This window comes from Etheostoma cragini, chromosome 1 (assembly GCF_013103735.1).
Source record: "Etheostoma cragini isolate CJK2018 chromosome 1, CSU_Ecrag_1.0, whole genome shotgun sequence".
Lineage (NCBI taxonomy): Eukaryota > Metazoa > Chordata > Actinopteri > Perciformes > Percidae > Etheostoma > Etheostoma cragini.
Window position 1 is genome coordinate 26,906,897 of NC_048407.1, and position 16,977 is coordinate 26,923,873.

Genomic DNA, 16,977 nt, shown 5'->3' on the forward strand with positions numbered 1-16,977 from the left:
TGTTTTGGGCAAAGAGCGAGACTAAATTGTTGCTGAATTAGATTTTCCCCAATGTGTGTTTATAGAAATTATGCTAATTAAAAAATGATGCAGTTTGCCATACATGCCCTCGAAAAGGCAGTGACTTCTTACAGATGGTTTTATTTAATAGTCAGGAGCAATCTATTAAAAATTATATACTTATTCTAGGGGTGCAAACTAACCAGGGTTAAAAGGTAAAAAGGTGACCAAGATGCCCCATGTTAGTTTTAAAATTGAGCATTAGCAGTTGATCATGAGAACGTAGAGCAAAAACTTACCCTAGATTTAATGTAATTGCTGCTACAAATGTAAAGTAGACATCAGTTCAAAGCACTTAAAAAATCATCAGATGGACACAAATCACGAAAATAACCTAATTTGATCAACTTGAAATTATTATCCTTTTTTTAATTTCTTTGGTATTTTTGGCAAATATATATATATATGAAATGATAGCTGGGTGGTATGTTGATGTCCAGTGTCAAGTCTCTATTCGATCATGAGACGAGACGACACAATGTATGGTGGCTAGTTTAGGCACAAAAACTCCCAAGTGTGATGAGCACATCTGCAAGCTGAACAATGGCGTCATGTGCATGCGTTCCTAGTTTGCATTAGGGCCATAATAGCAAGCACTGAGGCCCGACGTAACTACCTCACCCATAACTAATTTATTTAAATATAAAGACAAGCACTGCTCCCCTGGAGTGATGACAAACCAACAATCATCTGGCTGTTAGTCACCTTTTAACCAAGCTACAATGTAACCCACTAAAGCACATTGCAGTGACAGAATATTAACTGACCCTCTGCTCTTGTTCAGGGGGCTCCTCTTCAGATGCAGAGCACAAGCTCTTCTCTGTGATATTCTCCAACTACAACCAGTACATACGACCGGTGGAAAATGTGACCGACCCAGTCGTTGTACAGTTTGAGGTTTCCATGTCACAGCTAGTCAAAGTGGTAAGTAACCTGCAAAAGGCCTTTAGACTGTTTATGTGCTGATGTCTATAGTACATGTGATTTATTGGCTACTGTTTGACTGCAATCAGACACATATCAATCTGCTTAATGAAAAAAAAAAAAAAAAAGCATTAACGACCTAAACAAATTCTTAACCAATTTATTTCAGTAGGGTCTCTAATCCCCCGACTGGATATTTAGAAATAAATTTGTTTTACAGGAAAGCTGTGCGCAAAGAGGAATACATGTACAGTATATGTATATATTGGGCATTGGGCTCTATATTTAAATTAATTTAAAAGAAATGTCTGGTCATGACCTGAGGAAAATAAAAAAGGAATAGCATGGATAGCAAATGTGGAAGGTCTGAGCATACGAAGAAAAAAAAAAGGTGTTGTTGATTTGTGAACTTTGGGCAACACAGTTTTAGAGAACAATTGCCATTTGAGACACAGGAGATACACAGTAACCCCTTGGTTAAAATCGGCTGTTTGTTTGGCCAAAGCAAGATGTGGAATGTCAGCTGTCTGAGTACCTCTCAGTTTAGATAGACCCTATCACTCAATCACTGCCACTTCAGATGAGCACCTCTGGATTTAACAGCGTGTTCTGTTGGCACTTGTTGAATGCAGATGGAGCAAACAGAGACTCAGACACGTCTAGAGCAGATTGTAATAATTAAGCAAAGAGGCTTGTGTTGACCAGGGAGGACAGCTTCAATCACAAAATGAACAGCTTTGGATGTATTGTTCTCTATCACATTACCCCTCTGATTGTGTTAAATAACAAGAGGAGATTAGATCCTTCATTGAGACATTTTAACATTTTAAGGAAAAGTTAATAATTTGGGAAACCAACCTAATTATTTTTTATTTTTTGTCCTTGAGAATTGCTTGAGACAAACATTGCTTAGCTTAGCATGAAGATGAAGAAGTATCCCAAAAGGTTTAACTTTTTATTTAAACATTGATATTCAATAAAAAAAGTTGTTCGTCAGTGGTAGCCAATAGTATAAATGTCACAATGTATGAAGTTGTAACTACACACAAGGTTTATTCTAGACAATTTGAATGGATATGTGACATTGTAGCCCATCTAAATCTGTTTTCTTTTGCCTACTAGCAACAGGAAATTCTTTTCTTCCTTTTTTTCAGAAGAGCTAGATAAGTATTAACATGTCTGGATCTAGAGATTTCACAAAGATAACGTATGTTTAGTTTTATTCTCCTTGACGCAACAGGGCTTCCCGTGCTGATGGATGACTATTATTTCCTCCACACGCCTGGTGCTTCTAACCCACATGCAATAAGTGTGGTCAGCCTACAGCAGTCACAGCAGGGCTAAATGAGCTCATTTAGACCATTGATACCTATTTGCCCGAGGTTGCTGAGTCCTCATTTCTCAATCAGGCATTTCACACAGGATTTGTATTTGTGGGTTTTTCAACAGCGGGCACAGTGGTAACAGAGACTGGTTTTCAAAGAAATAGTTGGAAACAACTATGCAACTTGTTTCAATCTTCTCACCTCACTCACCTTACTGGAATACATGTTACACTAGTCCCTAAAATGTTTTGGTGGTTTGATCACTACATCAGATCTTGTGGTCAACTATGTTTGGTGTAGAGATGGATAGATACATGGATAGATAGATAGATAGATAGATAGATAGATAGATAGATAGATAGATAGATAGATAGATAGATAGATAGATATTTATTGATCCCAAGTAAAATGGGAAGTTAGGGTGTTACAGCAGCACACGTACATCACACACAAAACAGAGTATAAATATAAATGAGATACTAGGAAAAGTATACATACATACTATAAACATGAAATAATAATAACAGGAATATTAAAAAGAACAAATGTTAGAATATATACAGGATGGGAAAACCAAAATGTGCAACTGCTTTAAATAATATGCTAAAATTTATGCTTAATGTAAATGAACCAATTGTGCAGGTTGCACTTAGTGCAGTAGTGTGGTGTCTAAAAGTCTTATCTAGCACATAGTATATTTGCAAGGTAGCAGTTGAAATGATGCTTCTCCTGCATTTCGACTATTCCAAATATCATACCATTACCATAAGATGCACCGTCTGTTGCCTGCACACTGGCTGGCAGGATGCCCAGCAGAGAAGTCAGAATTGGTGTCCAATTTCACCGCGCTTGCCTCTGTGCCCCTCTGATGCTGAGATGCAGATAGACACAGATTGGGTCTTGCTTGTCCACGTAGCCCGGATCATAACCATAGGTGGTAGCTCATAGCCATCTACACCTTTTGCTCTGTGATACTCTGATGATGTCAACCTTAATATACTGTGTTTCCATTTTGTCCATGCTCTTGGTGGTGATGAGCTACAGAACTTGTGCTTTAACTATTATAGTGCTGTAAAATTCCCAGTCTCCCAAAGATAATTCAATAAAGATTGTCCTACCGCCTTCTGTCCACCTGTGTTTCCCAGCCATGTAGAACCTCACCTGGATACTAAATGGTAACATGAATGGGTCCTAAGAATGGTTGTTTAACGGTCACCAAAACCAAAAACCTGACACCCACAGTTTTTTTTAGTCCCTCTGCTCACGCTTTACCACTGAGTTGTTAGAATTAAAGCTTAAGGTTTGTGGTGCGACTCCCTGGCTCCAGCTGTCATGTCTCCAGGTGTGGAGGACCCAGGCGGGCCCTTCTTAAAGTGCTCATAATATGCTCATTTTCAGATTCATAATTATATTTAGAGGTTGTATCAGAATAGAAACATAGTTTAATTTTCAAAAGACCTGTGTTTCCTGTGTGTCTCACTGAGTGAGGCATTTCCCTTCTGTTGCATGTTTGTCAGGACTACTACCCAGTCAGAAGCAGAGAATGAGGGCTAGGACTAGGGCTAGCATTGTAACGTGTGTTACAAAGTGATGCACGTTTATAATGGAAGTAAAGGCTGGACCACAATAAAGCTGTTTGGAGCAGATTGTGAACAGTGTTTTCTGTTGGAGATGGTAAGTCCTTTGGGGTGGCTTTTAGGCCTTTTCACTTTGTAAACCTATAACATGCACAAAAAGATATATAATACAAGAAAGGAAAGGGAAAAAGCCAAAATATGAGCACTTTAATCATCTTTTCCCATTTACACAGAGGTCTCCCCCTGGGGTAAGCACACAAACAATCCTCACTGGTGAATTGGATTATCGCATGTGACAGTTTTAACTTTTAGATGTTAACATTACTGCTTTTGTTCTTTGCTTAAATGTCTTCATTATCAATTCTGCTCTGTTCTCAGGATGAAGTCAATCAGATCATGGAGACAAATCTGTGGTTGAGACATGTAAGTTCATGATGCATGACTGTGAAAATGGACCTTGAGCAAGGACATGTAGTATGGATCCAGCCTTCTGTCATACATGATTATTTGGGGCTAGACTGATAAGCTGAATTATTCATGGAAGGAAGCTTTTTAAACAAATGGATTCTTCTTGTCCTATTTTTTTCTATAAAAGAGAGAAGAAAATCCTGTGAGCCAAATGAGAACAAGAGTTCATGGTCAATTTGTATTGCATACAGTATAATTTTGTAATTTGACAGTGATCTGAAATTTACATCATACTTGTCCACAATATTGTTTTTGACAATGTGACAGAAACCCCTGGCTTGAGCCATGTTTATGCTAAAGAGTTGAGGAGTAATTGCTCTTTGGAGTCTCCCTAACCAATGTACAAACAACAGTTATTTCCCCTGCTGACCATTCAAATTTTACAACATACTCTAGATGATTACTCCTTCTTATTTACGTGAAATAATTGCAGCTTTCTGAGATTACTTTGCCATTGTTACTTTGTGAGTCTCAAAAGGATGAATGGTTGTCCTCAGGAGGGGGTCAAACATAGTGGCCAAAAAGTCAATAAAACACACTGTGGTCCATTATATCGCCTCTCAGACTGCATTCACTGTACTCTCTGTTTACATGCCACATTTGGAGATGATGACTTGTCGTTGTTATAATGGGACATTTTACAAGTGTTTTACAACATTTTAAAACTTGTTTAAAATATAGACCTGGTGGCAGGCTTTTTTCATTCCTTTTTCACAAAAATTGTTTATTTCCTTGGTTCTTATCTTGCTGGTTTTTGTGTTATTCCTTATAATAAGTTTGTTTTTACAGCACCCATATTATGCTTATTTTCAGGTTCATAATAGTAATTTGAAGTTGTACCAGAGCAGGTTTACATGGTTTAATTTTCAAAAAACACCATATTTATATCATATTGCTGCAGATCCACTTTTGGTTTTGGTTTCTGTTTTAGCTACAGAGTGAGACATCTCTATTCTATACTATCTTTGTTGGGAGTGGCACATGCGCTGTAGCTAGGTAAGATCACATCAGCTAGATAACTCTTTCTCCAACTTTGGTCAGGCACTTGTGGAATACCTGCAGAACTAGCATGCTAGCGCTAGCATGTTTCACTTAGCTACCTCGTCTTGGCTAGTGACGTAGAAAGCCATACAGATTTTGAACAGCTCTCCCGGAGGCTGAAGGCAAAGTACATTCATTTTTTCCAAGTTTGTATGCATGTGGAAGCACCAGAGACACAAAATAAAACCCAAAATCCCAGAAAAAGGGATTTTTTTTCTTTCATGATATGGGCGCTTTAATTAGCTATTTGATTCTATAAAAATTGGGGTGAAACGTCATGTTTGACTTTTGATTGGTCTGGCTTTGACAACGCGGTTCCACTGTCTGATCTGGCTCCAAAATAACAAGATGACAGCACCCGTGTCTAGGATTGTCTACATTATCATTTCTGTCACTTGTTTTTAATGTAAAAAAAATACGTTTTTGTTTCAGATCTGGAATGACTACAAGCTCAAATGGAATCCAAGGGATTTTGGAGGCGTCGAGTTTATCCGAGTGCCGTCAAACAAAATATGGAAGCCAGACATTGTGCTCTACAACAAGTGAGCGTAACAACATATTGTTTGTTGTGTGCATTTAGAACAAAGGATTACAACAACGATATCATTCTCCATTGCTCATTTGGCATTGGTAATATGTTGTTTGCATAATCTTAAGGATGTGTAGGAACATCTGATGGTACAATTTTATACAACCACAAGGCATCTTTTTTTATATAATATAAATATTGCCATGACACAATAGTCTATTGATTAGATCCTTCAGTTTATCTTCAATGACTCATCTGTCTCCAACCTTCCCTCTGTCTTTCTCTTTTATTTTCTTACTCTCTTTTTTTCTTTCTTTACAGTGCTGTCGGAGATTTCCAGGTCGATGATAAAACGAAAGCCCTGCTTCGCTACAATGGTGATGTCACCTGGATCCCTCCAGCTATATTTAAGAGCTCCTGCAAGATCGACGTCACTTACTTCCCCTTCGACTACCAAAACTGCACCATGAAGTTTGGCTCCTGGACATACGACAAGGCAAAGATCGATCTGGTGCTAATTGGCTCAACCATCAACCTGAAGGACTTCTGGGAGAGCGGCGAGTGGACGATCATCGATGCCCCTGGGTACAAACACGACATCAAGTACAACTGTTGCGAGGAAATCTACACGGATATCACTTACTCTTTGTACATCCGCCGTCTGCCACTTTTCTACACTATCAACATGATCATCCCCTGCCTTCTTATCTCCTTCCTCACTGTGCTCGTCTTCTACCTTCCGTCTGACTGCGGGGAGAAAATCACTCTGTGCATCTCTGTCCTGCTCTCTTTAACTGTCTTCCTCCTCGTCATAACAGAGACCATCCCCTCCACCTCGCTAGTCATCCCCCTGATTGGCGAGTACCTCCTCTTCACCATGATCTTTGTTACCCTCTCTATTGTCATCACTGTTTTTGTGTTGAACGTCCACTACCGCACACCAAAGACCCACACTATGCCTTGCTGGGTGCGGACTGTGTTCCTTGGGTTGTTGCCCAGGGTGATGTTCATGACCAGGCCAGAGAGGGACCCAGAGACAGTGGCAGTGACCAGCAGTGTTCAGACGATGCATTCAAGGCCCTGTGCCAAGCATTCATCAGGTACTTTGCAGAAGCAGCACAAACCTCAGGCCCTCGTGTCCAGTGTGGTGTCAAGCCTGACAAACCGCCAACGGGTTATTAACAACACAGAGCTCTCCAACCTCAATAACTTAAGTGGAGAACCGGCCAAAGGTGCAGGTTCTGTGTTTTTGTGCTGCGAGGGCCATTCCAACCGTTGCTGGCACCAAAGATCCAGCAAACTGCCTGCAGATTCTGGGGGAGGGAGCAGAGGACTGGGCAACCTGGGGGCGGTGGTTGGAGGCACTGCTGTCGGGACTGGAGGTGAGAGTCAGTGCTCCAGCTCAGAGTCTCTAGATGGAGGAAAAATGTGCTTGTTGCCACTCTCCCCTGAGGTCAGGGAGGCTATTGAGAGTGTCAAATACATAGCAGAGAACATGAGACTACAGAATGAAGCAAAGGAGGTGAGTGCTCACAATCATAAAAAAAATTCTAGATTTTAAATCTTTATAGGTACTTTGCTTTCAGCGAGGCTGTCATTACATCCTTTAAAATGTTTTCATTGTGATCCTCTCACAGGTTCAAGATGACTGGAAGTACGTTGCCATGGTGATCGACAGAATTTTCCTTTGGGTTTTTATCCTTGTGTGCATCCTGGGAACAGCTGGCCTCTTCCTCCAGCCTCTATTACTTTGGGATGACATTTGAATTAGTTTGATAAAACAAATACTTTGATTCTGTCGAAAGGCACAGCATTCATTACTTATGAGATTCTCGCCATCGCTGCGGACAATGCAGAGTGGATCAAAGTCAAGAAGAAAAGATGACTGTGTCGGCCAAACGTTGAGGCAAATTAATTAGTGACTGTGTTTTCACAGATTAGATGATTTCTGTGTGAGGAAGTAGTTTTAGATCCTTCCAATGCAGAAGACATGGTGAACAAACAATTGCAAAGATCATGGTAGTTATTTCATTGTGTACACACTAGTTCTGCATTAACCCCTATGCCAACAGAAAGTTAATTTTTTTAATTACTAGTATGTTTTATGACAAGAACATCTTGAACATCTTTGAATGTCAAGTCTTCATTAAGTGCCATGCCAAGTTAATACACGTATTTTGAAGAAAAACGAGGTTGACAGAAAAAAAGACATTGAACATAGATTGATGTGATGAATTTTCATGTTTCTGAGAACTAAGCAAGAATGTTGATTGTGTTCAAAGAGTGACATCATGTGGTAAGTATTTGTTACTGCAAATTATAACAAGGCCTTTAAAGGTTTATGTCACCCATTTTGTCACCATCTCTGTTGTAACATATTCCCAGTCCTAACATGTTATGAAATTAATCCTAATGCATTTAAGGCCTAACATGCTGTCTGATCGGGATAGCATGACCCGAAGGGTGACATTAGAAAACGTCATCAAGGATTTGTTTGACCTTGCAAATTGGATATTTGCTATGCCTTGAAAGTAATGATGGCCAAATGAAGCTTTGGGAACCAGTGTCTTTATTTTCTGAGACCACTAGATAGTGCTCTTGGTTTTAAGAGAAAGGCCTAAGGCATTGCAATTCAGTATTATTCTCAACCTATTGTTGAACAGAGAGCGCCATCTAGTGGACTCAGAAAATGAATACACTGGTTCACGAAGCTTCATTTGGCCATCACTACATGAAAGTATTCTAATTGCAAAGCAAAAACGCATCTATTAATATATGCATTTTAGCTCTGTATATTGCATATTTCTGTACAAACATTTTTAAAAAGCGTTATGTAATGGTGTAAGGTGGAGCTCTATTGTATCTTCCCTAAATAATCAGTATTTCTGATACTGGAAACAAAAAGCTGTGGGGTGTACTGTGTATATAACTTCACAAGATTCTGTTTGTTACTCTGTTCCACATCCTCTGTGCCCTCTTGGAGCTAACTAAGCTTATCGGATCACAATCAATACAGAGAGCGAGTGATGATGGACCTCGTTGGATTTCTGTCTTTTCTTCATCTAACCCTCCTTCCTGGCCATAATACAATTTTCTGCTCTTACTACGCGGGTTCTGCACTGCCTCTTAATAGCTCAGTGTTTACGCCACAGGTCTGATTCAGGGGTAGGGGTCAAATTCTCCGATGTACTTAAAAAATCCCATGGTTGCATTTGATTGTGCTCCAGTTGAGGATATGATGTTCTGATGGATGTTGCACTTAAATCACAATCTCAATGTTAGATACAAGCTATACAAGCCCATATTTAATTGAACGCTGGCAGGGAAGCACAGACAGATACTGTATTAGCTCTCTGTCCCATCTGATATGAAAACACTGGCCAATAAATGTAATTAAAGCTCACTCAGAACCCATGCGTGGCTGATCTGCAGGAGGGCAGAAGACCCGCCTAACAGATACTGTATATGATGTACCAAATGAATGAGCTTCTGATGGTATCACTGAATGTTTTTTGATGTGTCCTATTGAGAAGTTATATCCTGCAAAAACTGGATACAAACAGGGGGAAGAAGAACAAAAATGAAATAAAGATCTACAAGTTTTACCTGCCAATAATTGACAACATTTTTAAACTGATGCTATTTACGTAGTGTTCAAATGTCACAACACATAACAAAGTGCACAGGAAGTGGTTTATTATAATGTCTGCACATTTCTTCTTTCATCTGGGTGTGGGTGTAGACAAGAACCCATAGGTGCCTGCAGGGTTAAGGTGCTGTTGAGTCTATGGGTTTCACATTGCTTATAATCATGAAAACAATCACCATTCTTCTGTGTAAGTATATTCATAACCGATATGTTTATTTATTTAATTGTTTGTATTTTTAATTGAGTGGACCTTTGTGTACATGTATAAAGATTCATTTTACTTTTCTTTTCTTTAAGGTGTTCTTGCAAATCAGGTCACAAGCCAAACTAATGGTAAGCTTTAATGTAAGAAAACACGTGTGTGTTGCATTCTCAACTATGATTGATTTGAATTGTGTGATATATCAATTCAACGTCTGTTTCTGTTTCAACAATTCAATGCTACAGGTAGTTTTCCTGCGAGGATCCTTGCCCAACAAAAAGCTATAAGTGAGGACAGTGACCTTTATGTAACCTGCAGTACATTTGGGTTCAAGAAACAGATCGTGGTTTGTGTTTATTTATGCAAGGATGAAATTTGGATCGATAGAAAGATTCAGAAGTCAGATCAAAATGACACCACCTTCACGATACGCAGCGTTGGTCTTCATCACAGTGGAAACTACAGCTGTGTTTACTCCATTTCCGATAATTTGCTTCCCAAAGTACCCAGGAGGGGAGACAACGTCATTCAGATCCTGGTCATATGTAAGGATTTTCATCCCTGTAAAAGCATTGTGTCAAGTTTTTTCTTCTTCTCTCCACTCATTTTGTTCTTCCTGCCGCACAGCCAATATTCTCCCAGCAGATATTTCAGTCGCCGGGCCGTCCACTGTCAGCGAGGGAGACCATGTTGCATTCAGATGTACCGTTTCTTACACCCTGCAAACACTTGGTGAATGTCAACTCATCAACTCTTACCTGAGGAGGAATGAGACCATCCTCCAAGTGCAAACATTTGATGTCACCCTCATGGAGGCAACTTTTACCATTGAAGGTGCCGTCTTGAGGGATTCAGGCCATTACAGCTGCATGGTGCTGCCATCTAAATGCATCCGAGAGCATGAGAAAACACTCCGTGGAAATAACGCAGTATTACTCAACGTCACAGTTAAAGGTATCAACTGCTCATGGTCACACAATTCAGTGAGAAAGAAAAGCTTTACAGCTTTAGATGGCCCTTTCCTTTTCAGTAAAATCTTCTCTTTTCAAATGGTAGAAAAATCTTTTGAAAACGTGATGTCATTTATGTGTCTTTTGCTTTCCAGTAAATTGGGTCCTCCCAGTTTTTGTCTCTTGTGGACTGATAACTCTGATTTTATCGCTGGGTCTGAGTCTGTGGTGGATCAACAAACAAGGTCAGATAATTAGAAGGAAATCAAAAGAAGTTCATATTTTGTATTGAATAAGATCTATCATTGACTGACAGACAAAAAAGATGAACAAAAAGATCTGTTATTAGTACTAAGATGTACAGTAACTTCTATTCTGAAGGGGATTGTCACACCAATCACAATAGGACATTGACTATCCAGTACATTATGCATGCTTTCTTTTACTTTAAAATTATTATTTTTCCTATTTCAGCTGGCTACTTAGCTTCAACTAATTCATGGTGAGTTTTGACCCAGTCTCACTGATGCTGGCTAATGAATTTAAAGCATTCCCAAACCTGTGAGAAGACAAGCAGAAAGTCATGTTTTTCACGTTGTCAATGTTGTGTTCAGTGATTTGTGCTCAAAAAAATTTTTTATATGCAAGTTTTTTACAACAAAATAAAATATATTGGATACACAACTGAATTTTCCGCTGTAGGGTGAGTGGATGAGAGGGCTTGAAGTGTGTTTTCTTCCAGTGCGGCAGACATGATGGAGGAAGAGCAGGTGCAGACAGAGGGAGAGGATCTGGACACACAAGAGGGTATGTTGAAAATGGAGTTACAGTAAAGGCATACCCTGGGGAGTTCATAATGAAATGACCTATGATGACTTAGAAAGAAAACCTAATCTAGCTACATTATGGCCTGTTAATACAACAAGGCCTCTCCCAGGGTGAACAAAACATCAGGGACACCTCCACATTTGTTTTTTACATTTTTCTCAGGAATAAAAATGTGTTTTTGCCAACTACATCCTAACGGGGATCAAAACCTAAAATGCACAAAAGATTTTGGCTTTTACATGCATTCATAAGGTCATCCCAATTCCTGAACACCATCAAGAGCTTCCCATATTTTGTTAATTCTGTTACGAAAACTGCCAGTTATCAATCTTTTGATTAGATTGACATGTGCATTCAAAGTGATAATACAACAAAATGTAATCCATTTATTTCTCTCTTTTATGCATTTTTCAATCTTTTTTTTTCTTTTCAGGAGACTCTTTCAGCATGGAGGTGGATGAAGAGTAAGACCATAGATTAATTTTAATACAAATTATTTCAGTCTCACTTTTACGTATTTGGCAAGTATGATTTGCTTTATTATGTCACATTAAAAAGATGTGACATTTCACCCCATGAAAAACAATAATTTGCTAAATGCAACTGACTAAATTTATTTAAATACTTTAATTTGAGCTTAATAAATGTTTTACATCCTTTACGGTTTTTGTAGACATGTCAACAGGGTTTATTGAAAACATGTCCTCAGGTCTGACAATGCTGTGCCTGCAGAGGACTTCACTCACTCCAATGATTGTGAGGGAGTGTACAGTGCTGCGGGTGAGTGATACTTAACGCTATTGCAGCAACGTTTTTCTTTGCATACTGAAGATTAAGACAGTATTAAGTATACAATAAAGCTTACAAGGCATTACACAGTAGGATGTTGCTTTACTGTTTAAGATGAGCAGGGTTTTCTGTTAGTGAGTTCAGTTCATCATGCAGGAAAACCACATCTTCATTTAAAGCAGTGGCGCAGATGTAAAGAGCATTTTGTGGCATGCTAGCTGACTCACGAGAGCTAATTCTGTCATGAACAAAACAAGAATGCATGAGCGGTTTTAAACCTTCACAGCATTTACCCGCTTTTTTGTGTGAACTTTTCACCACAGACGATCCACCACCTGCAGAACCGAATCCAGCACATTTGTATGCCAAGTACTGCAAACGTAAAAAACACCAGAACCAGGCCTCACCTGATTTTATTTTCACTTAAATGCAAAACTGGAACACCTGCCTGTGATGTTTGGTTCAGTCTGTGTCTCATGACATTAAGGGAATGTTAATAGTTAGCATGGATGAGTGTTCTGAACTTCACATCATTACAGTCCACCTTAACAGCAATGTAGCAGGAGGTTGGATAGAAAATGTCTTCATTCATTCAATTCTTATAAAGATCCTTTCTTTGTTGCAGAGGGGCGAGATTACCTTTTGCATAATTATTGAAAAGACTGGGTGTTACTGCTTTATAAAGAATACTACTAATTGTTTTCAGTAATGAACACGGCAGGTGATGTAAATGGTGGTGATAGATTTTAATTTGTATTAAACATTTTAGAAAACAAATCTTTCCTCTTGTTACATTTAATCAGACACATTTGTATCTTGTCATCTCCATTGTCCATAATTGTTTTTTTAACACTGTCTTAACAGTAATGTAGTGCCACTTGCATTCATTGTTACTAAAGTGTCCCCTCATGGAAGTTCAAGTCAAGAGTGCAGTGACCAATCTGATAAGAAAGGCACGCCGGATTTATTGTTTGTGATCAGGAAAGCCATATTGCATTATTTACCGGGGTGGTTTGCAGGAGTTTGGTAAAAAAAAAAAAGTGAAGATTTTTTTCATTATTATCCTTCAACAGCAGTGATTGCAATGACTGACCATGTTATTCAGCTGATGAGCTGGCAATCAAGAGGAGCATCCAATGTCTGTGTCGCGGCTGCTTTCCTACCCTCTTTCATTACTGCCACAGCTCCTGTGGGAGGAGCTGATTGTGCAATGCAGGAAATGTTCAACTTCTGTATACAATTCTGTACATATCTATTTTTTGTATATATATTTCATTTGTGTATTTCCTGTTATGGACTTACTTGTGAATTCTGAAATAAAGATACAATAATATTGATATAGAGGCTGGAACTGTGAGGCATGTCATCTGTCATTCACTGTGACTTTTCTTCTAAACATGTAAGGTGCTGCTTACATACCAGATCATGTCATAAATGTCAATGTCACAAAACTATTTCAGATTGCCATCACATTTTCAGTGAATCGTCAATGTCACAAGCTTATTAAAAGTTATATAAAGCATGTCCATATCTCAATTTCTTTTCAAGTTATTGATCAATGAACTTTGATGGGACGTTGCTCTGGACATAAATTAACACAAATCAGCAACCACGAGGCCAATCATCACAAAACTCACAGGGTATGTTCAGATAAGTCCCCAGATATACCCAGACAGTTTTATATACCTACGCCACTAGCGAGCGCTACTAGTTCAAGATAGGTGAGTGGCATCACACACATTTTACTATAAATCACATGTTCATTGTCTAATCATCATAGATCTCTCAGTATACGTCCTCATAAGAACCTGAACCACGCCCTGAAAGTTCCATTCAAATTGAACACCAGAGGGCGCTATAAATGCAAACAAACTGCAGGTGATATGGCACAAATCAAGCTATAAATGACTAAATGTTTGTCCAATCAACACCAACTTCCAGGAAATGTCTACACAATGAGCTCACACACACACTGCAAGTCTCAATTAAATTGACCACCAGGGGGCCCTTTAATTGCACAATATCTGGACGTGGAATGACGCACATCAAGGTTTGAGCTTGGAATCCCAGTTGCATGTTTATTAGCAGTAGTTTTTGTGTTGGTCATCTGCTTTTCTGAAATTGCTGTGAGCTGGACTGAGCTACATATCACACTGAATTGAAAATAAATGTTTTTGACAAATCAGTTGTAAGCATTTTAAACAAAGTGCTATGTTCGTCCCATCATTATAAAGATTGCAGGATATGTTTATGTGTGAAATGACAGAAAAAAAGGTTTGAACCCGCGAATCATCCCTCTTTAGCATTATTGCTAAATGCTTGCTCTGCTTATCTAACCTGAATCTCGGTTATGTCACACTGGTTTTCACCCTGCCCCTCCTTGGTAAAGGCCTCATCATTGTTACACGGCTTTGAGAAAATACTCTTACACAACCAATCTTTATCCTGCATAGAAAAGTAGAATTACAAATTGCTGTTGTTCAGTGAAGGCTTGTGTACGCATCCAAAACATCACTGCTGTTCCGTGAATGGGACAATTAAGCAGTGCACATGGATCTACCTGTTTGTTGTATTTTAGTTCCATTAAAATGTAATGATTTCCATCTCAGTTGATAAAAAAAATCCGTAAATATTTAATTGTGTATAACATTTGTTTTTAAAACGAGCAGGACACAGTTCAGTGATTGTCATTTCTCATTGTTTTTCTTTTCATGCAATGCAGACACGTAAATCTGACAAACACAAGAGGGAGAAAAGTAATCACTGCAACAGTAGCCAGAAAAGATGGAACAACATCTACATCAACATCTAGTGGTAGGAATACCAGGGCATCCTGTAGGACTCTGTTCTCAGGTGAGCTGCACCTTTGTGTCTCATGACAAACTCAATCCAGAAGAGGGCCTTCTCCAGTGGCTTCATTGGCTGATCTCTGTGCAGCCTGGAGAGTCTCTGCATGTTCATCCTGTAGGAGGGCTCATTCAGGACTTCCTGTATGGCCTCCAGGAAGTTGTTGTCTTTATCCACTGTATTAAGGGTAAGAAGTGTAGCCGCCCCTCTCTCTTTTAGGCGCAGCAAGTTGTCATATTGGTCGAAAAACAAGGGTAGACCCACAACTGGGACTCCGTGATACATTGATTCTTGAACGCCGTTTGTTCCTCCATGAGCTACAAATAGTTTTATCTAGGGATGTCCTAAAAGATCATTCTGTGGCATCCAGTCGACTAGTAAAGTGTTGTTGCCCAGAATGGCTGGTCTGTCACCTTTATATCTCCATATGACTTTCTGGGGTAATTTAGCAAAAGCTGCAGCGATCACGTTTGCCATATCAGCAGGAAGTTCCCTCACAAAAGTCCCCAGAGACATGAGGATGACCCCATAATCACCAGAACTCTGTACAAACTTCTCCAGGTGTTCAGGAAGAGGTTTTGCTGGTTTGCACTGGAACCCTCCCATATAGACAACATTAGGCATGGTGGGTCGAGGGAACTCAAAGACAAAGTCCATTCTCATGAGCCACAGATCTGCTCCCTGTAACAGGTCACTACATCTGACTCCTGGGCCAAAGAACTGATCACAAACAGCTTGATATTGAGGGTGAATTAAAAATCCATCCTAAGCTTGCCAAACAACAAATAATATGAGATTGTTTTACTCTTTGTATGAAAGTCATTTTGTCGGACAGTCATGAACCTGTCAATGGGATATAAGATAAAGGAGATGGTGCAATGGCCGTATGTCCCTCTCTGCTAGTTATCCACCGCACGTTACAGACCAGAAGTAGCTTAAGAGCATGAGCCAACAACATACCTACAGTATACCTCATGCTGGGTCAGTAAGGACCATGTCATACCTACTCTCATTTAATCTATTCATTAAATATTTATCTTTAACCATGTAAGTAGCCAATTTGCATATTATTTGATGCATGTTAAACATGGTAGTAAACATCTTAGCCTGCAAACGTGCAGAGGTCCAAACGGAGCTCTCTCCCCTTTCTACATCCAGGATCTTCTTTGTGATTAGTTTAATGAAGTCACGATTAAATGCTTCAGTGACAGGAACTGTGATGGTCCTGTAGTGCGGAAAGTTATCCTGGATGTACCAGCTTTCATTAGTTTGTACCACATCAACAGAGTGTCAGCAAGAGTGAAGGGCTTTGATCATAATGTCCATGTTCAGCCAGTGACTTCCCTATAAAGGAACAATCACATTCTGACCACCACAAGAACACAATAGATGATAAAAGTAGGATAGCGCCATTGCCTTAGGAGGGCATCTTTAACCTGAAAGGGGAAAAAAACCATTTTTAATCCCTTTTAAGAAAACTAGCTTTAAATGGCTTAAAAACACATGCATTACATGCAAGATTAAACTGCAACATACCTGTTTTAAATGAAGTAGCTCCGAGCATGCATGTGCTTAAATGTTGGTGTGAAAGACCAAAGTTGCCACTGAATATATAACTATTAGTTCCATAAAAACTTAAATAAGGGGATTATAGATAACTTTTTCTTTGGGCTTTTCTTCAGAGATTGACAACAATGTGGCCTCTTTGTTGAAGCTGTGGGCAGAAATGTGTTGGGAATACTCATTTGTACCTTCTTGTGTAAATACTGTTCTGATTTCTTTTATTCT

At 39.2% G+C, this 16,977-nt stretch overlaps 2 protein-coding genes and 1 pseudogene across 2 annotated transcripts in view; 2 read left to right on the top strand and 1 right to left on the bottom strand.

The window, feature by feature from the left end:
* Positions 1-8,443, top strand: part of chrna3 (cholinergic receptor, nicotinic, alpha 3) — a 9,067-nt gene extending 624 nt beyond the window's left edge. Inside the window, exons 2-6 of the mRNA XM_034879232.1 lie at positions 845-984; positions 4,265-4,309; positions 5,828-5,937; positions 6,246-7,446; positions 7,562-8,443. Coding sequence (XP_034735123.1) covers positions 845-984; positions 4,265-4,309; positions 5,828-5,937; positions 6,246-7,446; positions 7,562-7,690 — 1,625 coding nt within the window. The 3' untranslated portion in view covers positions 7,691-8,443. The remainder of the gene's footprint in view (positions 1-844; positions 985-4,264; positions 4,310-5,827; positions 5,938-6,245; positions 7,447-7,561) is intronic.
* A 1,233-nt stretch (positions 8,444-9,676) lies between these two features.
* On the top strand, positions 9,677-10,983 carry LOC117948388. The gene is made up of 5 exons (XM_034878019.1): positions 9,677-9,760; positions 9,871-9,906; positions 10,021-10,320; positions 10,403-10,745; positions 10,881-10,983. Exons 1-5 carry the CDS (start codon positions 9,712-9,714, stop codon positions 10,981-10,983), a joined length of 831 nt encoding a protein of 276 aa, XP_034733910.1. The 5' UTR covers positions 9,677-9,711.
* A 4,016-nt stretch (positions 10,984-14,999) lies between these two features.
* Positions 15,000-16,558, bottom strand: LOC117949247 (annotated as a pseudogene).
* Positions 16,559-16,977: the final 419 nt, after the last annotated feature.